The following is a 24643-nucleotide window of genomic DNA, read 5'->3' as shown; positions in this document are numbered from 1 at the left end:
TACATTATTCCTTGCAAAAGCAAGAAAGAAAAAAATCGGAAAAGGCTCTATGGAAAAATTTACATTTTAAGTTTCGCGAAACAAAGGAAAAAGCTTCAAATTGTTTTGCGTGACCAATGAGTGAGTTGATATCCGGCCATGTTCCATGTGTCTCAGTGAAACATGTACAAGCTCAATTATTCTCTCGCCCTTGCGATAATTGATCACATGTCGCTAGGGCTCTTGCTTGTATTGATTTTAGCGCCTGAAAAAAACTAATTTGGGTTTCCATGTTGAATGATTTCAAAATGAGGTGAGGAAAGCTTCACACGCAAGACAGAAGCCCTTTGACGGCCCAAAACAAAGAGTCTTCCTGCGCAGCGCGAGCGATTGGCCGAATGAACAGCTGAGGTGTGAAAATAAACGAGGTCCGGTGGACACCCGAAACACGTCTAGACTGATTTTGGCGCTGCTCAAACATTTTGTAAAGGTTTCACGCGTTCCTGTGATATCCAGCTTTGGAGAAGATTGGAGGAGTAGTTCATATATATAAATCATAAATTCAGCCGTTCGTGACTTTCGTATCGTGGACAAACTGTTCATGAAACATGCGAGAGTGACTGACTTGAAATTCGCCAGCAGTTTCTCCATTAACACCTTTCTGAGCCCATTGCTTCATTGGTGTACAAGTCCAGCTTTCCTCGGAAAACCAGTATTGAGAGGTTTTAAGAGGAGGGGGAAATCTTTGCCGCATTGCGGGGACAATTAAGGTAAAGTTTACGACACACGGCAACGTAACATTGCGATTTCGCGATTTCGTGACTCTAAGTTAGCTCATTAATTCTTGAAATTATAATATATATAAATGACATCGCTCTTTTCTCCAGTAGCATTAATTCAGGTACACAGAGGAAGCCAAGAAGTAAAAGAAAAAGGCTAATAGGATCTTTGATGCATACAGGAACCAAAGCCATGAAGTAAGTACCTTGTTATAAACAATGCCAACGCTGTATGATACCACCTTGGAACTTAAAAGTGACCAACATGAACAGTATTCGTGTTGCAGAGAACGGCGTTCGGTGCTAAGGTGGAATTTCACGAACCACTGTGTCAATATTCACTGTTGTGTTAAAGTTTTAATGATGAAAAGACACGAGAGCTGAAACTATGCTCACTGGGGCAAAATGTTGTATAACCGTGTTTTCTACGTTTTAATCATTTCACGTGCACGATTCAACTCATGCTTTGAACACGGTGAATTACCCGCGCAACACAAAAACAATTACTGGCACAGCGAATGAATGAATTTCTACTTGTACAACATACATGTCGACCTTGTAAGCTTTGTCGTCTTAACAATGAAGTTTTTCCTTGAGCTCAACACGTGTTCCACTAACCACTACTTTTTCTCTTCGTTCGTTTCAGCAAAATTTGGCGACCGTGGGTTGATACACCTGAGCACGATGATAGAAAAACTCGACGACAACGATGCATGGTTAGTTCGCCGTTTAAATTCAGTTCTGACACTTTTCTAAAAATTATTCAGCTCTTAGCCATTTCAGTAACACAGTGGTTTAGTCATCAAAATTTCGTCACTTCATGAAATGGAGCTGCGACACATTCATCCAACGGGCGGCAAAAAAGCAAGTTTAGAAAAAAACCGTGGAATTAGTGGTGTTAATGGCTTTGCAGCCTTTCTTACAGAAGACCGCGAAAGAAAAAAACAAAACAGTGTGATGCTTCTTTGTATATATCTACAAAGCTGTATATTTTAGGGGCAAAAAATTTAAAGAAGTAGTGTTTAATATTGCCTTATCTATAGCGTCCTGTTTCACTTCCTAACTATCAGAATATTTTTTCAGCCCTTCGAAAACTAGTTTAATTTTTTTTTTAACTCTTGCGATTCGAAATTTTTTTTTTTTTTTTGGTTTTATCAAAGAGAAAACTAGTTCTTAGCCTAATTACCGACAAATTTTGAAGATGAATATGGCCTTACTTTTGCACCAATCGCCGCCATTAGGAGCAGAAGTCCGATGCCAGGTCACTTTTTTCATTTATTTATTTTCCTGCTTTTTCGGTTTTGAATGAACTCTCAGTAAACCGCTACTGTGTAGAAGTGAGAAAAAATACGTGGATTCTGTTCTAGTCTGGATTTTCTCACGGCTTTTTTACAGATCCATGAAATAGCTTGAACGTTACTTGCTTAGTAGCTTTCACCTGTTCGAAGCGGAATGGTTTTGTCGGCCCGGCCTCAAAAATTGCATTTACTCAAACAAAGAGAAATCAAAATTTATTGCTGTCGTTTATATCTATGCTTTTAGAATTGGAATTAGTAAGGCCTCTTTCAACGTCTAGTTTCAAGTTATATAAAAAAACTCGCGAAAATAACGAATCAATGCGTTAACTGTTAGCACACTTCTGAAATTCTGAGGCGGTACCTCAAAGAATCTGCCCTGGGAGATGCTACCGAAAATTTCATTATCTTTTGGACCAAAAATATCAAAACGTAATATGTTTACAGAAACAAAAGCTTCCATTGGGTCCCAAGAATGAAAAACGTCAATAATGACTTGAATCCAGAAAGATTTAATGAACTCCTCTTAGATGTGGGCTTGGGTCCACCCTTTTCATGAAATCCTATCGGTCTAAACAACGCGAGTTGAAAATATGGCCCAGCTTGACAAGTCTCTACCTATCGGTGAGATTCTTATCGATTTAATATTGGAAAAGTTATCATTTTTACTGCCTATCTTATTTTAACCAAAATTCGGTGACGAACGAAACCTTGTTGATCATTAGTTTGAAGGTTTTTTATGGTAAATTATTCGTGCGTTATGATTGTCAGGTTTAATTTCTCACCTGTAGCCCGTTGACAGATTTGTCAAAAATGTTATTCAGGGAACAAGTACTACGTACCAGTCACTCAAGATTTGTCTTTTCATTTGACCGATTTTCAGAATTACCTCCGCCACGTCACTTGTCAGCGTTATAAAGAATGTCATGTCCCAGTTCATCGTTTTCGCTTATCGTGTTTTTTTCTACGTCATATCCTTAGGAGCGCATTTTAGAGAAACTTGGCCGTAAAAGTGAGGTAAAGAACTTCGCCAATATAAGTGTGATACACGTTTTGTTTCATGCATGCTGAAATTTGCCTTTTCGAAGTTGCGAAACACGTTCAATCCTGACCTGATAACAGCAATGTGTTCTCAAACTGCGAAGTTCTCAAAATCCAGGGAGGGACGACGGTACTTTTAAAACTGAAAAAGACTTACAAAATCTGTAAAGTCAAAAAAATGCGTATCTACTAAAACGCCTTGCGTTTTTGTGACGATTCATCACAATTGAAACGATCCCCAGTGTATGGAAACCCCAGCTTGAGGAACCTTGCATAACTACGACATCGAAGCCGGCTGGAAAAGACAATTTGAGGAGAAGAATGCATGAAAGTAGCCTGTTCCAAGCGTTCAGAGTTCTGATCGATAGTCCGAGGGGAGGTACTTTAGGAATTTTTGGGTGGGGATGTGCCGCGGCCGGGACCCTGGAATCCTTGGCCTATACCAGAGCTACAATAGTGCAAGTGAACTTTGCTACCGTCTAGACTTAACTCCCCAAATCCCCCCTATCCTACAGAAGCTGTTTTCCAGAAACTACTGAGGTCACTAGCACAGTCCAGCCAAACCAAAACCGATTTGATTTTTTATAGTTTCGAGTGGCAATTCCCGGTTTCCCTATAGGCTGGTCTAGACTAAAATCTTCAACCAATTGATCAGTTCCATGACAATGATACCCTACTGTAGACCAAAACTCTCTGATTTATATACCCTATCCCAGAGTAAACTGCTTGAAAACCATACCCTTCACAGCAGCACATACTTATATATCCCATTTATGGCAGTACCTCCCCCCCCCGGGTCGATAGTAGAGCACCTAGAAAAGTCTTGATCTGCACGTGCGTTTCACATTTTCATTGATGCCTTTTTGATTCCGTTCTCATCAACGTCAGCCGATTTTGTGGAAAACGTGAGCTCACAATACTAGGAAATTAAAGTAACTTTTACCATTCAAAATGATATAGTAAACAATATACGAGAAATTACTATTCTTTAAAAGAAAAAAATGTGAAATTAGGTGTCGCGGTGTTTTATAGGCCATCAAAACTATCGGATCCTTCTTGAAGTACTACGCCCCTGCAGGCGTTATGGTTGCCATTAACGTGGGCTTCGATTCTTGCTTCAACGAAATTAAGTTTAATTTTTTCTCTTATTTCCGAGGATAAAGTTCTGGTTTAACCTTTTTGGAAACTAAATATCTCACATATCTGGCATTTGCACAAGTACAGCGATGATCGACATGTGTGAAATCCACACGTGTGAGCATGAGGCTAAACAAAAATATTTATCTACTAGATATTATTTCCTGTCGATCAAAGCGCTGTTGAAAACGGCTATATATACTTCCGTTGTGCCATTAGGCAAGACCTAATTACGACAGGTTTTGAGCTATTTTGAAAAAAAAGCTAATATGTCAGTGGTTTGAGCGTATGTATCTTTGTGGCTTTGTATGTTCGGATGTCTGTTGCAGGGGCCAATAAGGTTGAAGGTACTATGAGTTGATGCGTAGGAACCAATGAGATTTTGGCATCAAACATGACATTGCTTTAAAAAGTCAAACAAGGGCACTTTGAGAACGCCATCTTGATCTTCGCAATTTTTTCGTCTTTTATTACGGCTAAAAGTGTTTAGAAGCACAAAATTGAAATATCTTTATGATTCAAACGCTGAGCAGGGGTGTAGCCAGGATTTTTCAAAGGGGGGGTCACAGAGGCTACTCACCAGATTGTCAGTCGTATTATCGCTGCACGAAGGCCCATATTAACTAAAGACAAGAGCCGTTGACGAAAATACTTTACAAAGAAACAAATTTGAAAAAGTGGGCTTTTCAACAATGGCTTTTACGGCCAAGATATTGTCATGGCTTTTTTGCCACCTGAATATTATAGGTTGTTTGCTCAAAAGAAGGCCTACCAAGGGGTGGGGGGTGGGGGTGGGTCACGGGCACCCCAGGACCCCCCCTAGCTACGCCCCTGCTGAGTACAATGATGCAGCTTTTTCGGGGTCCATACTTTAGTGTGGGTCCTGCTTCAAGACATTTCTGACCTAATTCGGTTATCACGAACAGTACAACACACGTATTTCATAAGTTCTGAGTTCTGTTTCACCTGCTTCAAGGTTAAACAGGAGTGTAAAAGATCATATATTTTTCAAAGTTTCTCCATATTTAGATATGGACTTTAATTCTGGAGTATGCGGCCTATAAATTGTGGTTTTAGAAGTTTGAATGGCGAGGCGAGTATTGTTAATCCTGTAAACAAGCTCATTCATTAATTGTTAAATAACTTATAGCGCTTTTAGAATCAAGTCGTCACAGTTAGAGACTGTTTCATTAAGTAGAATCGCACGTGACAACCTCGTGAATCATGAATGATGATGCAACTATCTACAACAATGATGAAAATCGTGGCGTTTCTTAGCTGTTCGGTACGGTATTCGACGAGCTTCGTTATATTAAGAATCCACAATGAAATCTTGAAACCTTCGAGTCTTCCCTCTCAGCAACTAAATTTCGCCCAGGAATCGCTTTTACCATTTGTACAAATCTCGACAAATCGATTCCATTTACCGAAAAATGGCGCGAAAAATATACCTCAAACTGGTATCAACACGAATTTCCGTTTGGAACATTCCGTCCGGGAAAACAGGACTACCTTTTCAGATGTTCTGTTGCTCCCGGAAATCTTCCGCTGGAACGACCCAAAAAGTGTTTTTACTTTCCAACTGCATTTTCCGGAAACTTAAAAGGTAAACAACCATAGTGTGGAGCTAAATGGGGTGCGAAACTGCGTAATGTTTCGCGTTTCGCCAGGGTAGAGGATCTCAAAGAGAAACTGGACAAATGGTGTGCCACCGAAGATCGTTACTGTAAGGTCCTGGCATCATGAACAGTTTTCGTGTGTTTGTTTTTTGCCAAAGTAAAAATTGCATTTCTCTAATTATCCCATGATTCCTTTGGGTCAAAAGATACAAAGAGCGCTGGTTACCATGCAACAACAGTGCACATGCATCACACCTTTTGTACATTTCTTTGCCGTCATGTAAGTAGGCCCTTGCCCGCGCCCAGTCCTTAGGCCTCATTATTCCGCGTAGCCAATGCGTTTCGGGTCACGTGGTTCATTCGCCTCAGATACGCCACCGAAGTGAATTGACCGAGAAGGCCTGGGAATACGCCTTACAGGGAGTAAACAAAGTAGGCCCGAATTGCTTACTTACAAAATGAGGCCAAGTGCAAACCTTTCAAAGGAATAGAAACCTTTTTACTTATCGTGCCCGATGACCTATTTCGTGCAACGCTGAAGACCTTTTCCCTTTTCTCCTTTGTTTGTTAGTCTTACGGACAGCAGGATAACGGCCAAGGAAATAACCTACAAAACCTGCAATTCAAACATCCAGTCAGGTATGTTCAGTAATAACGTGTGCGCTTTCTTCATTTCACAGTGTTTATTTCTTCTGGGCTTTGACAAAAGATTCTCACATCATAGGTTCTAAGGATGGTGTAGAACGAGCGGCCTCCGTTGCAACGTTAAAACAATGATGCAGCCTTTCAGAGCAATGTCGCAACAATGTTGCAACGCTGTGTTGCGCTGAAAATCGTCGTTGCTTAAACGTCTCGAGTAACATCACCTTTAGGGAGCCATCGTCGCGCTTTGCGTCATGATCATTTTGATTTATTAGGACCACGACTCACGGTAATTGGCAAATCACAAAGGAACTAGCTACGATTCTCACGAGATCTAGTTTATCAGTAGCGAGCGGCGAGCGCTTTTGCATAAGGCTGGCTTTCAATTGCCACGGAGTCGGAGTTCAGGGGTGTAGGACTTAACGATGTAGTGAAAACAGCATTCTGATTCCGCTTACGACTCCCTCGTTTACGATCAACTTAAAACTAGATTGTCGAAGTCGCAAGGAGAAGCGTAATAACTAAACCAACGACAAAGCGTTTTCCCTTTGCTTTTGCTTACAACTCCGACGATCTGGTTTTCACTAGATTGTAAACGATGGAATCCTAAGCGGACTCGAAGGTAATGGAAACGTTCTGATTTAACCGACTCCGATTCCGTCGCGCTTATGACGCTGCTAAAGACTGTGATTCTTGATTTTCACAAGGTCATGAGAGCTCTTACGACTCCGTTTACGATTCCAACTCCAAGTGAAAACCAGCGTATAATCATAGCTAATCATAAATCATTCGGCGTCGCTCGTCACCATTTATTTTGGCGGTCGTGAGGGGGGGGGGGGGGGGGGGGGGAGTAATTTCCCACTTTTTGTTCGCCGTAAGAACTTAATTTTAATGATTCTTCTCTTAAATGTTGTGCAACTTGCTTCGTAGGTTAGTTTGGACCAAAGCTGTGTACGATTATATGTACGCTTCAGGAGAAACACTTCTCCGGAATTTTCCAGTTCAGGCCACCATTCAGGTGGTAGATTGGGATAACGAAAGCAGTGACGAAGAAGACGAGGACGAATTTGAATCGGACGATCAAGATATAACAAAACAATGCACACAGTGTAAAGAGATGCTGAATCAGTGTCAGAAATGCAGGAACTGCGAAGAACAAGAAAACACAAAGTAATTTCATACTACTAATATTTATAATAAATATATTGTAAATAATATTACTCCTCACACAAGGAAAAAAGGAACCTGTTTGAAACAGTTATTTTGAGGTTTCTGCGAAACTCTTGGTAAAAGAAAAATAGTGATAGCCAGACATAATTATTTAAATGAAAATAGATAGGTAAGATTTAATCATAAGTTTCATAGATCGACAGGATCGATTACATTAAAGAGGCTGTTTCGTGAAATCCAGCCCGTTCAGCCGTCAAAAAAGACGCAAACGGATACCAGTAATTGAAGCTTTCATTGAAGCTCTCTGTGGTTTGTAAATGAAATATACGTAACACTGGGGGTCACGACTTACGCCCTGTCCACACTAATGCGTTTTCAAAAGTGTGCGTTTTCGCACCGATCTATTCGCGTTCACACTACCGTTTTGAGGCATTTTCGAATGTCCGAATTAAAACGTTTGAAAACTATAGAACTGCAAGTTGCGACGTCAAGTTGAATTCTCTGCGCATGCTACTAACACACGCATTTGCGATGGACTGTTTTCGACCGTCAACACGAATACGATATGTATGCGTTTTCGTTTGGAACCACTTTCAAGAGCGTTTTCAAATCGATGCGTTTTCGATGAAGACGTTCAGCGGCCTAGTCTGAACCGGAAGCCCAAAACGCATCGAAAGGTCTACGTTTTCATACGAAAATGCATTGGTGTTGACGGGGCCTTATTTGTTCATCAGCTGTGATTGTCATTTACAAGTCCTAATTTCTTCGTTAATGTCAAGCTTCACAGAGAGGAAGGCTGCGTATTTGGAAAAGCTACACAAATGGACTGGACTGTTTTCACACAGCCTCTTTAATTTATATAGTATTGTAATTTTATTATTTTTGATTGTTATCATTGCTGATCATTTAAATCTTAAATATGCTTGTTAATCAATATTTATGACTTGTTGAAAGAGCTATTGAGTAGCAGCTATTTTGCCGGCCTGTAACGTCATTTTATGCACCGTTTGGTGTCTTTAAAGTTTCTCTTAAAGTCCTGAAAGAGTAGACATTTTGCTTAAAAAAAGTCTTTTAACAGGGGCTTAAAAATTAATATCCATGGTCTGGTTTGAGATGAAGTATAACGTTAATGTAGCAACACAATCAGACGATGAGTGTTGGTCCCCAGAAAGAAAACGTAGCATTAGATTTTCGTTTCAAAAAAGGGAAAAGTAAACAACCTCTTGATCCTCGTTCAGTAACGTTCAGATTTCTTTCCCTAAGCTCTTACTGAAAAATTACTTTGTAAAAAGGAGCATTTTTAAAGATAGGTTTGACCTAGAAGGTCTAAAAATTCCAGTTACAAAACACACTCAAGTTCAACAAATGTTTCAGATTGTGCTACTTGAGTCGTTGAGTGATTTTACGAAACTCGTGAAACAATATGTAACAATTCAGTAGTGCTAAATAGTTACAAGTAAACAAAAGAGTAGAATTAGAGAGTAATAGTTCGTAGTAGTGTACTATCTATTTCATGGGTTAACTAAAGGCCTGTAACACAGGTACTGCAGGACTCAATATCTATATCTGGCAGAGGCAAAATTGTACTTTTCTTATGAAACAAAAAGCTGCACTTTATACTGTTCATACTTTATTCGACTTTTTAACCCCAAATTCCTTGCCATGGAAGAATGAGTTCTTTAGAACATAACAGTGAGACAAATTATACAATTACCCTACTGTAAATACCTTCCTTTGTACAAATATTTATACTTTGATAAATATGGAAATAAATCTTTAAGAATCACAGATGTGCTGTTTGATTCAATCTTGAAACTCAACAACCCACTTTAGACGCGTCCTGTTGCTAAAAAGCGCGAACTTCTAAACTGAAAACAAGCAAAATCTCCGAAACATTGGGCGCCTTACATTAATTTCACCAAAATGTACATGGAACACGAGTTTACCACTTTCAGGCTTTCGCGGCCGTTTTTCGGTTAATGGAACGGATTTGTGCAAATGATAAACGCGATTCAGCGATAAAAATTTACTAGTCCTGAATTTTGGTTTTCTTTTGCTTAAACCGTGAACGATTTGGCCAAGGAAATGGAAAGCGCCAATTCTGTACAGTATAATGACCACTAACGTGGCCGCCTTTAAACGTTAGTGAGCTAAGATTCACACGGTACGAGAAGAATTTTCGACCGGTTGAAAATTCGTTTGTTTAGGTGTTCCGTTCACCCATAAGCACCATAGGAGAATTTAGACGCCCAGTTGTTCCAATTTCCGTGTGAACAGAGCGAAAATAGATGCGATTTTCGTATGACCTTGAAAAATGGTTTCGTTAAGTGTTCGTTATCTGTTTTATCAGCCAATGGATGAAAAGATGAAAACATGGACTCTTCGTTTTCCCGCCAAAGAAAACCCTAACATGGAAAAGGCATTGTTCGATTAACCAATCGAGTTGCAGTGTGACGTCAAACCGAAGTATCGATTGATTTCTAGAAAGTTCTGGGCATGAACTTTCTTCACCCGAGCGTTCGCTTAACCAACCAAAAGCCACGCGCGTTTGAATCCGTTCGATAAACCAATCAAATCGCTCTATTTCCCTTAGTTTGTTGTTTCTGTTTTGTTCGCGCGTTTAACGGTCCCTTGTGAACGAAGTATCTTGTCAAAATGTTCAACCGGTCAAAAATTCGTCCGGTGCAATGTGAACGTAGCCTTGATTAGTAAAACATTCTTCTGGTCACGTGCTTTTTATTGTTTGGTACATTTTCTCTGCTCGTCTGTGCAACACAGTAACAACAAATGTTGCAACGTGAAGCCACAACGGTTATGATGACCATAAATGTTCACGAACGAATTCGCACCATGGACATTGAAATCTTATAAGACCAACTTTTAATGGTTTTAACGTGAAGTTAGGTATAAGAAAGCTCAAGTAACCACAAGGAAGACGGCAGTGAAAACGACACTACAATTTCCGTTCTTTCAAACTTTATCGCGTTTATTTAGCCTCTCTAAAATTGTCAAAAGTGGGCGAATTTTTCTGAAATTTTTCTGAATTTTTCTTGAGGGTTGTTCATCGGTCCTCCGCGTCGCATTAGGAAGTTTCACATCGTAGCCGTCCACACGTATCCGTTTTTGTCTGAAACGGAGATTTTCAGCCGGTTTGAAACAGAAAAACGTAAGTTATTGCTCTAGCCAATCACACTGTGGTCTGACAATCAAATTAACCAATCATATTTCGAGGTGAATACCTGCACTTGGCGCAAAATTCAAGCGCGGGAAAACGCGCAAGTGATGTCACGAGTGACTTAGGTTTTACCAAGAGAGGACAAAGGGGACAGAGAAGGCATCCCCCATACACACCCTATTCCATGGGTAATTCGTCTCGAGTTATTTTTAGAATCGGGATAAAGTTACCTCGCGCGCTGCGTGGAGGTTTCGTGGAGGTTTCGCATGACTAAACGCCGTGCAAAACATGTCGGGCGAAAGACAATGAAGCTTAAAGAGATCGAGAGCATTTCTGAATATTGAAGCGAAATGAGTCGGCGCTCACCTGGGAAAAGGGAATCGCTGGACTATTTGACAACCCGTGAAATCAGTTTAACTCGAAGTTGTCGTAACCTCAGTGCTTTAATAAAATGAGAAATTTCGCCGGTCTATTGAAACCAGTCGTTTGTACAATAAAGCAAGTAGGACGCCAAGTGTTATTTTGTTGAATAATAAAAGACCAATAAAAGAATAAAAATCAAAACAGAAATTACTCTCTTCAAACTGTAAATTATAAATGATCCTGAGAGCATATTCAGTGCGTTAAGGATTTCCCTGCTGTACTGTTAGCTCTATACAAGAGAGGAAGGGCGATTCTTTTTTAATTCCATTTCGCTGACACCGCTTTAGTAGAAATCTCTCTTTAGTCGTTTTCGTCGACCAAACGAATAGCAATATCGCTCTCCGCGTCTTACGCCATTTTTTTCAGCGTCAATTCGTGAAGGACGCGTGGTTCTGAGCGTGGGTCATCAACGCGGAACACATTCGCGCTATGTGATTGGCAGTTGTCTAATCCCCCTTGGGATTTGTGGTCTTAAAAATAACTCGAGACGAATTACCTATGGAATAGGGTGTGTATGGGGGATGCCTTCTCTGTCCCCTTTATGCTCTCTTGGTTTTACTTTTGATTAGCTGAAGTTGCGCGAGGTTTTTCAATTTTCAAAGCCAATCACAAATTGCGGCCAATCACAACGTCCTCTTTGCGTACCAGTTCTAATCATAACCTTTCCACGCACATAGCAATACCCATACCACCGCCAATACACAGTGCAGCTACTCCTCTTTTCCCACCCGTCCGTTTTAAGCCATGCAACAGAGTAACAAGAATTCTGCACCCGGACGCTCCTATTGGGTGTCCAAGAGCTATAGCGCCACCACTGACATTGACCTGAAAATACAGTATTAAAATAATACTAAGTCACATTGCTGTGAGTGTTGATAATAAACAATTATTGGAGTAGGTTTTTGTGATATCCGGATTAATCAAGGTCGAGGTAAGTGTTATCAGCCGAGCCAAAGGCCGAGGCTGATAACACTCACCGAGACCTTGATTATTCCGGATATCACAAAAACCGAATCTAATAATTGTTTTATTATAGATTGTTTTGAAGAAAATAACGACAAACACACCGTAGCAAAGAACCTGAATTGATATTGTTATTGGAAATCATGCATTGCGCGCGCAACCTACACATTAGTCAGTTATCTGCTAGCAGATAACTAAAACTAATCTGTAGGTTGCGCTGATTTCCAAAATTAGCTGTAAGCTCTTAACCAATGAGAAAACAGATAGCGAGTACAATGTATGATAATGATGCTTATGGCTCTTGTGCTTAGTGATTATTTTGACGATGTTTTTAATAGTGTAGGGAATCACTATAAATTTTCGTCACTACCAACAATACTGAGGTACAAAAAGAATTTGCTCATAAAACATTTGCATAAAAGGCGTGGCTTGTATTTTCATTTACACCAGTTTTAGATTATGCGCTGCAAAGAAGAGTAATAAATCCAAGAGAAAAGACAAAGTGATGATAATCCGTCTTTTTAAATCCGACAAAATGGACGGATGAACGGACAGACTATTGGTCCAATGTGTGAAAACCGTCCGTTTGATCTCATTAAGACGGATCAGTATCCGTCTGACACGGATTATCCGACGGATAACCTGCCTGATGGGGATAATTCATCTCTATTGTGCGGGAAAATGCCGGTGTCCGTGAGTCCGTAATAAAAGGATAAGGATTACTGTCACTCCAACTTCTGTAATTTTGCCAGATAACGAGGGGTCCACAGGCAAGAGTTTCATGTATGTTTTTGTTTAAAGTACCTTTTGCGGATCAAGTCCCAGATCTTTAATAACAGCACATGACTGAGCTGCAAAGGCCTCATTTAGCTCAAACAAGTCAACATCCTCAATTTTCCAGTTGGCCTTTTGAAGCTGCAGAGGAAAGAAAAGGCGACAAAATATCTTTAGTATGATTCTTGAAAGATCGCTTTAAATGTGAAAGTAATGCGGTCCTGGCGTTGGAACTAAAAGCTATTCTTGATTGCTGCCGAAAATAGCTATTAACGAAAAACAAAGTTATTGGAAATACAACTGTGATAACTGCAACATATCTTTAGTGAAATGGCGATCAGAGAAACATTCGAAGCGAACACTTCACCCACGCGACTTCTGAGACTTCTACCGCTGATGCCAAACATTCCTCCATAAAATCAAAATCTTCTTTGTGCAGTGAGCCAATGCGACAAAACATTTAATGTTCATATTTTTACAGACGTTTGTATGTAGGGGGGTACAAACTTGCCCCCCAACATACAAATGTCTATAAATTTTCGCAACTTTGCGAAGCTCTATCTTTGCTCGGTTAAGACGTACCACTTTCAAATTTGGCAATTTTACTAATATTAAGGCGCTCTTTCAGTGGTGTCGACGGTTTCCCCTAACTTGTCCGTGTCGAAAGTTGAAAGAAACCGTGAAAAGGTCCATATTAGGGAGCTTAAGCAATGACGACGGTGACGGCAACGACAACGGCAAAAAAGCAATTGGTTTAGATTGGCAAAAGACCAACTTCGCACGTGCATCACGCTTTTTGTACATTTCTTAGACTTCGTTGCACGACTACAACGTGAAAGAGCCTAATTTCACGTTTTGTCGAGGACGGGAACACACGGCAACAACTTTCTTTTTCTTTTCCTGAACTTTGATACAGTCCTTTAGAATTCAACTCCAAAAAAATTTGACAACATTTGACGAATTAAACGAGATGGAATAAGTGCGATAAAGTTTTAGGCAGCGCGAATTCACTTTTTAAGTGACGTTTTCGTGGCCGTCGCCGTCGTCATTGCTTAAGCTCCCTTCTATTTATGCTCACGAGCAACCCCCAAACAATGACTGTCACACCAACTTACAGCTTTCCGAGTGGCAGGAATGGGCCCTGTACCCATCACAGATGGGTCCACACCCGCCTGACCCCAGGAGACAATACGAGCCAGGGGTGCCGCATCACTTTTGGTTGTCTCTGCATATGTCATGAGCACAACTGCCGCAGAGCCATCATTGATTCCTGAGGCATTCCCAGCAGTCACTGTACCTGTGCCATCTTGGAGAAAGCAAGGCTTGAGACGAGCTAGGCCCTCCATTGTGGTACCATGACGTGGGAATTCATCTTCTTTGACTTCTATTGTACCTGTAAGTGAACACAGTCTATCTGACAATATTGCAAGTAGTTAAAATAATCTTTGTATTGAATATACTTTTCATTTTGTCTCTTTTTTTTTTTGCTTTTTCGCGTGTTTCTGTCCTTTTTTCTTTATCTTAGCAGAAGAGACCTAAACTGCATTAAATCAGCGAATTTCATTGTAGCTGAAAAGGAGACTTCCTGTATCAACCAAAAGTCAGTCTCTCCTTAGTACCACACTCCATTTTCGCACTTGCTTGAAAATAAAGACTTTTGCTTGACTGCTTGCGTGTTCTAGACCTGCGCAAAAGAACAGGCTGTTTGGCAGTCTAATTCTATACGTGCTAAATTCTTGCAAAAATGCATTTACAGTGAATTATTCATAAACAGGTTGTTATCTACAAGCTACAGAAGCATATGTAGAACTCAGCTACTATTTTTAACATCAGTTCAAGCTAATATCTTACAACTGAGAAATCTGTGGTCTACTCTACAAGAAATCTAAAAAGTTTGCCTCTTATCTATTTTCTTACCTTTTCTTATTTTCACAGGAATGGTGATAATCTCTTGATTAAAGTGGCCATCCTTCTGTGCCCTCTCTACTCTGTTTTGAGACGTAACAGCAAACTGATCTTGTTCATGCCTGCTGACTTTCCACTGCTTTGCAACATTCTCAGCTGAAAAAATGTATTTGGAAAATCTCTTATGAACTAATGTTTTGGGAATTTGTGTGATGCAATATGACTTTGGTCATTTTTAACTTCAAGGGGATTTTAGATGGAAGGGTTTTAAGCAACTTGTCTCTCAACAATTCCAACAAAAGTACTTGCTTTTAAAATTAAGCTTTTAACAACCTGTGGTTTTGTTTTTGAAGAACAAAATGCAGTGAAAAATTATTTGTCTTCCATATATGAAATATTTTTGTGTCTCATTTATAGTGCTGACCATTTTTCTTACCTGTAATTCCCATGTGATAGTCATGAAATGCATCAATAAGACCATCTAACATCATAGAGTCCACAAGTTTAACATCACCCATCTTTAATGGTGATCTCATATGGCAACAGTGTGGGGCCTGAAAACGTGACAGTAACAGTATATTAATAAATTTATTAGAAATTAGCCTATAGTTTCATGCATCCTTGGTCTAAACTCCCAAAGTTCCAGCCAAATTAACTTATGTGACTATTTGCTGATTTGCATTAAACTACTGGTAAGTTATGTTGCTTTCTGATCCGCCAGTTTCATAGATTGACAGTTCAAAAATAGAGTTGTCACTTTTATTGAACTTTCTAAGGTTCAGTTTTTCAGTTACAGTAAGCCATATTTTTTGGACACTAAAACTGCGATCAAATTCTTATGATCTTCAGTTTTCTGTTTACACGACAATCTTATACTTGCAAAAACAAGTCCCTAAACTGGTGTTCCGCACACGGGTACACCTTAGATTACAACATTAAAACATTTATGTGTAAAGAAATGCCAAAATTCCAGCATTTATTATTTCAAGGAGAAAACATTATTATTTTCAAGAAGTTTACTTTTCAAGGACTTTCAAGACATTTTTACAAGCCTACATGTATTTGAAACTTGTTCACCAGGACTCAGGTGGCAGAATGCGCAATTAAAGGGCAGGCAACATTTTGCAATGTCACTGGTTTCCCGTACGTGAAATGATGTCTGAGGAACATGCACAGAAATTCCTTACTGATGACGTGTCACTAACAGATCTGGGTAGTGCTCCTGATTGGTTGAAGCAAAGCAAAATGTTGGCCATTTTCTCAGGTTAATATTTACCTGACTCATGCTTTCTTGACCTCCAGCAACAACAATAGAAGTTTTGTCACTGGATACAGATTGATAACCAAGTGCCACAGCCTTTAATCCTGACCCACATAACATATTCACACCATATGCTGGTACAGATGATGGGATCCCAGCATGCAATGCTGCCTGACGTGCAGGACCCTGGCCTTGACCTGAAATTAATCGTGTTTAAGTACTATAGTGTATGTTTATCAGTTTCCACTGTTAACTATAAATGGCTTATTCTTCCTAAGAAACCACTTTTATCCCTACAAGGAAGAAGAGAAAGAGGATTTTTTAAGCCTTACAGGCAGCTGCTACTGCCTTTTGAGTTTCTCTTACATCCCATTATTTTCTTATGGGTATGTTATGCAGGCTCTCTAACAGAACTCAGTAATGATTATCTGTGAACTATGAGAGGCACTGGTAGAAGTAATTTGCAAGCTTACAGATAAAAATACTTGCTATAAAAGTGTTAGCTCCAGGTGACTCAGGAAACAAGGGATGAGAAAACCTCACGTAAGATACCACCTCCCAAAAGCAACCATCTAACCAAAAAGGTTAACGCGCCTTTCTATGGCTGGAACTTCTCATAAATGACTGCCTCTTACAAGTGACTGTGACAATGGCTGGGGATGGCAGTTTTAGAATTTTCCATTGTTTTTACCTCATGTAAGAGACTCCTTAATATAAAGTCTGATATTTGTGTTTGTTATACTGTACCACAAAGATGCCAACCTCTGGAGATCTAAAACCTGGAGGCTCTCTTTTTTTTCACTACTCCCCCCACAGAATTTCAATGGACCCCCTCCCCCCCACCCCCAATGGGAATGACTTAGGACATGCATTATATGAAATCTTACATGAATTACACACTATCAAAATTCGAAATCATTGTTTTAATGCCAGAAATAATCTTAGACAGTGACTAAATACGTGCAAAAATTTCCCAGAAACCATACTGCAAATAAGAAAAATTCAAGTTTTGGGCTAAAAATGGGCTGAATCTCAACCTAAGGCACAGAAAAGCTCAAAAGATGATTTTATCCGAGAGATATGGTGACCCGTACGGGAGAGCAGGAGATCGGTGCTGTATGCGGGAGACTCCCCGATTATCCTGGAGAGTTGGCATGTATTGTACTATGCAACTTTTTAGAGTGCATTCCTTTGGGGATCAGTGATCAGTGATCATTTGATTTAAATCATGTTGTACCAAAGGAATGATGAGTCCACTCTGGGCAGGGATTCATAAGGTCCTTTGATGCGTCATGATCCGAGGGTTCTCAGAACTTTTGGTCCCATATCACTGCTTATCTTGTAGTTTTGATATTGTATTTAAATTCAATTTAATATCAGTACACGTGTTGGACATTAGTGACCATCTCCCATAAGAGACCACTCTATCTTCGCATTTTGAGTGGTCGCTTAGGGAATTTTCCCCAGTGGTGCAGGGGGGTTACTTCCTTGTAAGAGGCTAGTGGGGAGGTGCCGCTGGATGGGGTCGCATTTTCACGACTGGAATGACCATGATGGGTTTGCATTTTTGATAGAGTTACTAGAATGGGGTCGTACATTTTCTGATTTTTAGGGTGAGATAGTTCTTCTTTACGGTTAGCAAATGTACCAGAATGTTTGAACTGTAGGTGAAAATAAAAGTGTTCTTCACTCAACTTAAAAAATGGGTCAATTCATTTTAGGATGACCTATTTAAAGGATTGATAAGGTAGATACATACATGTAAATAGAAAGTGACTAAGTTGGGATCGCGAGAATTACGTATTTGCCCAAAAGTGACTAAGATGGGGTCTATAAATGGCCACAGAACAGACTATTACGGGCAAGGGGCTCTGACAGACCAGCCAAAATTAACCCCAAGTACATTTTCGACTGTACTAAAACCCTTACCCAACACACCACAACCCACCAATACTACCGTGATTTCCACTAAAAAAATTCGAACCCTCTGGATGAAGCATATAAAGGATCAGGAAACTGGAAAAAATGGAAAGTGACCGTGAAAATTACATATTTGCCCAAAAGTGACTAAGATGGGGCCTATAATTGGTCACAGAATAGACTATTATGGGCAAGGGGCTCTGACAGACCAACCGAAAATAACCCAAGTACCCCCCCCCCCCGGGGGAATTTTCGACTCTACTAAAACCCTTACCCAACACACCACAATCCACCAACACTACCATGATTTCCACTAAAAAAATTCGAACCCTCTGGATGAAGCATATAAAGGACCATGAAACTGGAAAAAAAATGTGAGATATCCAGCGAACTTAACCTGAATTATCTAAACCTCACCGGTGCGTCAATATTTATTTCAGTAGTCTGTTGAAACTCTTAAAACAAAAAAATCTAAAATTTAAAGTTTGGTACAGAAAACAAATTAGTAGTTAAACTAATGAGTTTTTTCGAACAGTTGGGCTCAATAACCCACACCTTAGAAACAAGAGGAGATTGCTTCTGAAAGATCGAAAAAAAAAATTGAATATGTGGACAATATCAGAAACTTTTCTAACCTGCGGTGCAAACTTGTCCCATGATCACTTCTGACACGTCAGAAGGCGCGACCTTTGCACGAGATAAAACATCTTGAATAACTATGGATCCCAGTTCATGAGCTTTCAGAGAACTAAGACAACCATTTAAGTTCCCAATTGGCGTTCTTCCCGCTGCTACGATGACAATATCCGAATCATTATAACCCGAACTTGCCGCCATTGCTTCAAATAAGAAGGATTCTACGTGCGCAGTTACATACACGCTACATTTCTAATTTTGAAATCCACTGACCCATGCACCCGAAGGCTCAAGAAGGAGAAAGAAAAAACATGGCGTCACAGGTCGAAGAGGTGAGTCGCGGATTTGATACGTGAATGACTTATTTTCGGTTATTTTGAAGTTACTTTGCAAGAAAAGGCCTTTATGGCCGAAAGAAAGGTTCACCCGCTAGTTTTATTGCCTTTTCCAACGTTTACGTACTTGTTTTGTAGAATGATAACTTGGCAATGAAGGGCCAAAGCAGCAAAGAGGCGAGCAGCAACGGCATCGTCAAAGAAAAAGATCTAGCGGGGCCGTCTTCTTCATCATCGTCCACGGCTGAGGAAAAAAGAGCAGAGAGGATGAAGAGATTGCGAGAGCTTCATCTAAGAAGGGTGAGGCATGTGTTTGAAAGAGAGTAATATTGATCTTGAAAAAACTAAAAACGAAGGCTAGGAAATGCAAGTTAGCTTACCATTTGCATTTCAGTTAAGATCTCAAATCAAAACACGAGTAGTGAGTGAAATTTAACAAATTTTGCCAGAAATACATGTATTGATGATGAATTAAAGTTTTGCTTTGGAAAACAAAACTGTTAAATCAGAATATGAAACGTTTATTTACCGAGAACATTCATTCAAGTCACTCTAGATATTCTTGTTTCCCTGGCCACTTACATTTTCATTTGCATGCTGTTGAGCAGGAAAGGATCCTTTGCTTTCTGTACTTTGCACCAAAAATTCATATTAGTGGCCAGAAATTCTAGTAATAAATTGACATCACATCTCTTGCATGTGTGTATTAAAACAGACCCGAGGAGATGTGGAGTGATTATTTATTCCTTAGCATTACCTCTCACTGGTCCGTTGTTGCTGTTTTTTGAGCTAACGTCATATCTGCAAAAAAGTGTCAATGTAAATATATGGAAGTGCCAGTAAAAATAATTTATTGATATGAGGTTATACTTACGAGGCTGGTTTTTACTAACAGCAGGGTTTGTTCAGGTCATGGGAAGCCTGCAAAGTCATGGAATTTAAGAATTTCATTTTCAAGGCCTGGAAAGTCATGGAATTTAATGATTATTTTTGGTCCTTGAAAGTCATGGAAAATTGTAAAAAGTTTTGTTTGGTAGCTTAGTTACCACAGATGATAAAGCAAGGATAATGAAAGATAAAGAGGAGTATATTGTTAAACAGTTCGAATGACACGCATTTTGGTGGAGACCACAGTTTGTTTCTGTTGAACTGTGTATGGTAAAAAAATATGCTAAAACAAGTAAAGTTTTGAAAATTTTTAAAGTGACAGCTAAACCTAAGGTCATGGAAAACTAGAAAAGGTTATGGAAAAAGTCATGGAAAGTCATAGAATTTGAAGAACTCAAAAGAGTACAAACCCTGTACAATGGAATTGTTTTTGCAGCTGCAAAAAGAAACACAGATTGTAAATATGATCCATTGAAAAAGGTTTTCTGATTCCTTTTATGGGTGTATGACTAGTGAAAACAAGAACTGAAGAAATGACAAGAACTAGACCAATCTCGATAAGCATTGAGATTGGTTTAGAATGTCAGAAGAAGAGGAAAATGGTCTGATTCTTTCCACTAGCTCTTTTGACAAGCATGTGGTTCTCAATTTTGATTTCACAGGGTCAATAACAATATATAAAATCTATAGTTACATTGGGTGTATATCACAACTTTAATCAAGTCCATTGCTAGTGAATACCAGCCTCCATCTCAAATAATCAGGATCTTACTTTTTCTCAATAATGTCAATATTTTTACATTAAACTGGATTTTTCATCAGCCCTGCTATTAGGAGTATTGTGTTTACTTAAGACCTAAGTTACCGGTAAGAAACAGTTAAGTTTTGTTAAAAGTATAATTTTGTAGAACTTAAATTATTAACCTTTTTTTCTAGAATGAAGCTCGAAAATTAAATCACCAAGAAGTTGTTGAAGAAGATAGACGGAAAAAGTTGCCTGCAAACTGGGATGCAATGCAAAGGAAGACTGAATGGGAGAACAAGGAAGAAGACGCCAGAAAGGTACATCATTAATAACGTAATTTTCATGTATTATAACATCACTAAAGTAGCTGGTATGTAATGTACTTACTGGTAATCAGATTTCAAAAATCCAAGGTTCATGTAATTAAGGTTGTTTTGTGAGGCTTCATCCAGTCATTGATATTATTGGTAATAGCATTGAAAGATAGCTGTACATGTTGATATATGGAGTGTGTCAGTCAATGTTTGTTTTTTGTGAAAGTGAGTCATTTTGATTTTAAAACTGCACTATGTAGGAAGCTGAAGCCCGTGGAGAAAATTATGACAGGGTTAAGTTGTTAGAAGTAACTGCAGAGGATGCAGATAGACTTGAGAGGAAGAGAAAAAAGAAGAATCCTGATCAAGGCTTTTCAGGTATCTACATATATGTTAACAGAAAAACCTTACAAATTACACACACACAATGACTTTCTCCTTCAATAATTTATTATTATTATTATTAGCAGTCTTAAGCTATGGGGCCAGATGAGGTGCCTTATTTGTGAATTTTAATTTAGACGAAAAGTGCTTACTCTGAAAAGTAGCCGTTCAAAATTATGACCCTTTTATTAACCCAAGACCTGTCTATGCTCCCGCCTCTTTTTAAACAATATTTTTGGTTCTTGTATGCGTATCTCCCTTTTCAATTCACCTAGAAAGGATAAACAGATACAAGACCAGTGGTGACCTAGCATCAGTACCTAATGGTATGATAATCCAAACTAAAACAAGGTCATAATCTCATCTAGTATGTTCTAACCAGTCTGTACTTTATGACCTTGATACATGTGGTAAAATGTAGTTTTGTCTGGGTTTCATGTAGAACCTGTAGTTCCGTCCTTGTGGAAATAGAGCTGTACCAAGTTATCTTTCACCAGACTGCCGTCAGGGGCATTGCCAGCTTTTCGACTTCTCGTAGCCCTGCTTATAATTCTGTTGATTGCACTCATGAATAGAATGCACTGACCTCACCATCATTTTAAGCTCTTGGGCTCTTTGGTTCACCCCAAAATGTATAATTTATTACATGTGGTAGAGCAATTAATCGCTCATGCCTACCAGTCTTCTGACTGGCTATGATATAATTACAGGTCAAAATTAAATTCAGGTTAAAACTTTTTAACCTAGGTTTATTCTCAACCCTAATTATTCATCAGTTAGGGCTAGGAGGCAAAGGAAATTGCGAAACAATCTACAGCTGTAGATTAAAGATATTTAACCTGAATTTAATTTTGACTTGTAACAGCTATGCTACTGACTATCTACTGTATGAGCCAAATTCTGTTACCATAAAATGGAGAAAATATACTGGAAGTGACCAGAGTCTTAACCTGTTACATGTAATCCCTAGTTACATGTAAACAATGGAGAGATGACTACATGGAAAGCCATACATGAAGGATGCATGTCACTTAAGTTAATTTTAAGCTTTACCACACATTTTTTGTGTGTGTGTCATACAGACTATGCTGCAGCTCAGTACAGACAGTACCAGCGGCTGACCAAACAGATGAAACCTTCTGTAGATGAATACTCAAGAGAAAAAGACCAAAAGTAAGTGTAGCATCTCAGATTGTAAACGGCTTATATTGGTGGGGAGAAAACTGAGTGCATGCAAGATTTGTGTCAGTTTGGGGAGTGAGGAAAAAGATTTCTCCATGGTTTGAATGACTAAAAGGTGGAAAAATTGGGAAATTGAAGGTAGTGTACTCAGTCTATTGGACAACAAGGAAAACATTATTTTTGTTTTGACTTGAGAAAAACTGAATAAACACATCTAAATTCATTTGGTTATATGTTAAATGCATTATAATTTTGCAGATTTTGTTCGGCTTGTCATGAAATCATCCCTATTGCTTAACTAGGTGTTATTAGGTAAATTTAAGACACAGACCGTGAACATGTATTGCCGTGTCCGGTGCCAAAAATGAAATAAACCCTTTGCCTTAAGTTTATAAATGCTGTGTGAATTTTGGGTACCTTAATGCCATTTAAGAATACCATTAAAGATAAGTAATGATAAATTGAATTTGCAAATTTGTTAACAATTTCTTAGTGGCAATTTCATGGAGAATTGTTTTCTGTAAAAGGGCACTAGACTTCTGATTTGAGAGCTGGACATGAATGAACACATGTTATTTTTGTAGAGGAGAGGCAATGTACCCAAGTGTAGATGATGTGACTTATGGAGGACAGGGTAAAGTGCCTGAAGCTGCTGTGGACAGAATGGTTGCAGACTTGGAAAAGCAGTAAGTAAATTAAACCTCACCTTTATCCATTGGTTTCTTGTTTCCAAAGTACATTATTATGCAAGGGAACAGAAAAGAGGAGGCACAGGAGCTAAACAGACTGTACATTTTACCATATTAATTTAATGCTATTATTAGAAATTAAAAAAATGAGCATTTCGGGGCAAATTGTCTCTGACATTGTAGCCCAGTTATACTCAGAAAACTCCATACAAACCCTTCTAATTTTTTTTGGGGGGTCGACCCCAAAAAAATTTAGACAATTTGCCCCGAAATGCTCATTTTTTGTAAGTAGGCCTCTTGACATTGCTCTTTCAGAATATCCTTACAAATCCCATAATTTCAGAAATTTAATTTTTATGACATCATCACTTTAGTACTCTATTACATGTAGGTTATGTGCATCACATGTTATACAAGTCAAGAGCTAGATTCTTTCCGACAAAACCCTGTCACCTGTTGATTCAATTTGAAACATTGGATTACTGACAGGGATTAAAGGCTAGAAAGTATCATGTACAGTATATTTTTTCTTTACCACTGGATCTATGCCTGGTGATATTTTACTGGAACAGCAGAAGGGCAGATCGGAGACCTTTCCTTGCTTTTCTTTCAAGACACGATTAAAAAATGCCAAGTCTGTGCATTTAATGGCTCTTGAAATCTGAAAAAACATAGGAACCAAGTGAGGTTGGCTATGTTGTGAGTCAAATTTGCTAATTTGCAACCTGCAAAGTTTGCAGGACTTACGTGACTTGGATAACTTGACTTACAGACTTTCAAGAGAGCCAACCTTTGAGAAAACAAATTAGGATATGATCTGTAGGTTTGTTCAAATTTCTCTTATTTTGGCTTTCTCTTTAGAATTCAAAAGAGAGAGAAGTACAGCCGTAGACGAGCTCACTTGGATGAAGAAGACATTGATTATATTAATGAGCGTAACATGAAGTTCAACCAGAAACTGGCCAGGTTTTATGACCCATTTACTGCTGAAATCAAGCAGAACTTGGAAAGAGGAACTGCTATATAAATCATATCAGAGATGGAATTTTCTAGTCCTGTGCATATTACTACTCTGTACAACAACAGCTATAGTTCTTGCTGTTAAATACGTGAACACTACTTGTTCTAGATTACAATCCATGGAGACACTTTCAAGCTGTTGAGCGCAGTGTAATTAAAATAGATCGAATCCAAGATACAACAGTGATGTGATTGACAGGCATGAAATTAATGAGCAGGGCTGTCAGTAAGAGCCAGGGGCGGGGATTTTCCCCGGCTACTTTCATAGGAAGCAGAAGGTAAATAGCACAAAAAGTCCTTCCTTGCTTTATGATTCCTCTCCTACTAATTGCATATACCCGGCAGCTTGAAATGTTAGCGACAGTCC

General features: G+C 39.1%; 3 protein-coding genes across 5 annotated transcripts; 2 read left to right on the top strand and 1 right to left on the bottom strand.

The window, feature by feature from the left end:
• Positions 1-182: 182 nt before the first annotated feature.
• On the top strand, positions 183-9478 carry LOC140921964 (protein ripply2-like). 3 transcript variants are annotated; one of them, XM_073371987.1, is made up of 5 exons: positions 183-749; positions 870-956; positions 1405-1474; positions 6422-6489; positions 7423-9478. In XM_073371987.1, the coding sequence occupies exons 2-5, from the start codon at positions 931-933 to the stop codon at positions 7664-7666; spliced, it is 408 nt and encodes a 135-aa protein (XP_073228088.1). In that variant the 5' UTR covers positions 183-749; positions 870-930; the 3' UTR covers positions 7667-9478. The 3 variants fall into 3 exon arrangements, with proteins under 3 accessions (XP_073228088.1, XP_073228079.1, XP_073228097.1); XM_073371978.1 differs by having other exon boundaries at positions 867-956; XM_073371996.1 differs by lacking the exons at positions 183-749; positions 870-956 and adding an exon at positions 1012-1316.
• A 2383-nt stretch (positions 9479-11861) lies between these two features.
• On the bottom strand, positions 11862-18930 carry LOC140922013 (acetyl-CoA acetyltransferase, cytosolic-like). Its single transcript, XM_073372038.1, has 7 exons — positions 18719-18930; positions 16179-16360; positions 15339-15456; positions 14915-15058; positions 14113-14390; positions 13028-13138; positions 11862-12085 (listed from the first exon to the last, which is right to left on the bottom strand). The coding sequence occupies exons 1-7, from the start codon at positions 18918-18920 to the stop codon at positions 11915-11917; spliced, it is 1206 nt and encodes a 401-aa protein (XP_073228139.1). The 5' UTR covers positions 18921-18930; the 3' UTR covers positions 11862-11914.
• A 99-nt stretch (positions 18931-19029) lies between these two features.
• LOC140921864 (pre-mRNA-splicing factor syf2-like) lies at positions 19030-24559 on the top strand. Its single transcript, XM_073371865.1, has 7 exons — positions 19030-19051; positions 19193-19354; positions 20879-21004; positions 21262-21379; positions 22468-22558; positions 23152-23253; positions 24118-24559. Exons 1-7 carry the CDS (start codon positions 19031-19033, stop codon positions 24281-24283), a joined length of 786 nt encoding a protein of 261 aa, XP_073227966.1. The 5' UTR covers position 19030; the 3' UTR covers positions 24284-24559.
• Positions 24560-24643: the final 84 nt, after the last annotated feature.

Source organism: Porites lutea, chromosome 1 (genome assembly GCF_958299795.1).
Source record: "Porites lutea chromosome 1, jaPorLute2.1, whole genome shotgun sequence".
In the NCBI taxonomy this organism is placed as follows: domain Eukaryota; kingdom Metazoa; phylum Cnidaria; class Anthozoa; order Scleractinia; family Poritidae; genus Porites; species Porites lutea.
This window is presented reverse-complemented; position numbering and strand designations above follow the sequence as displayed.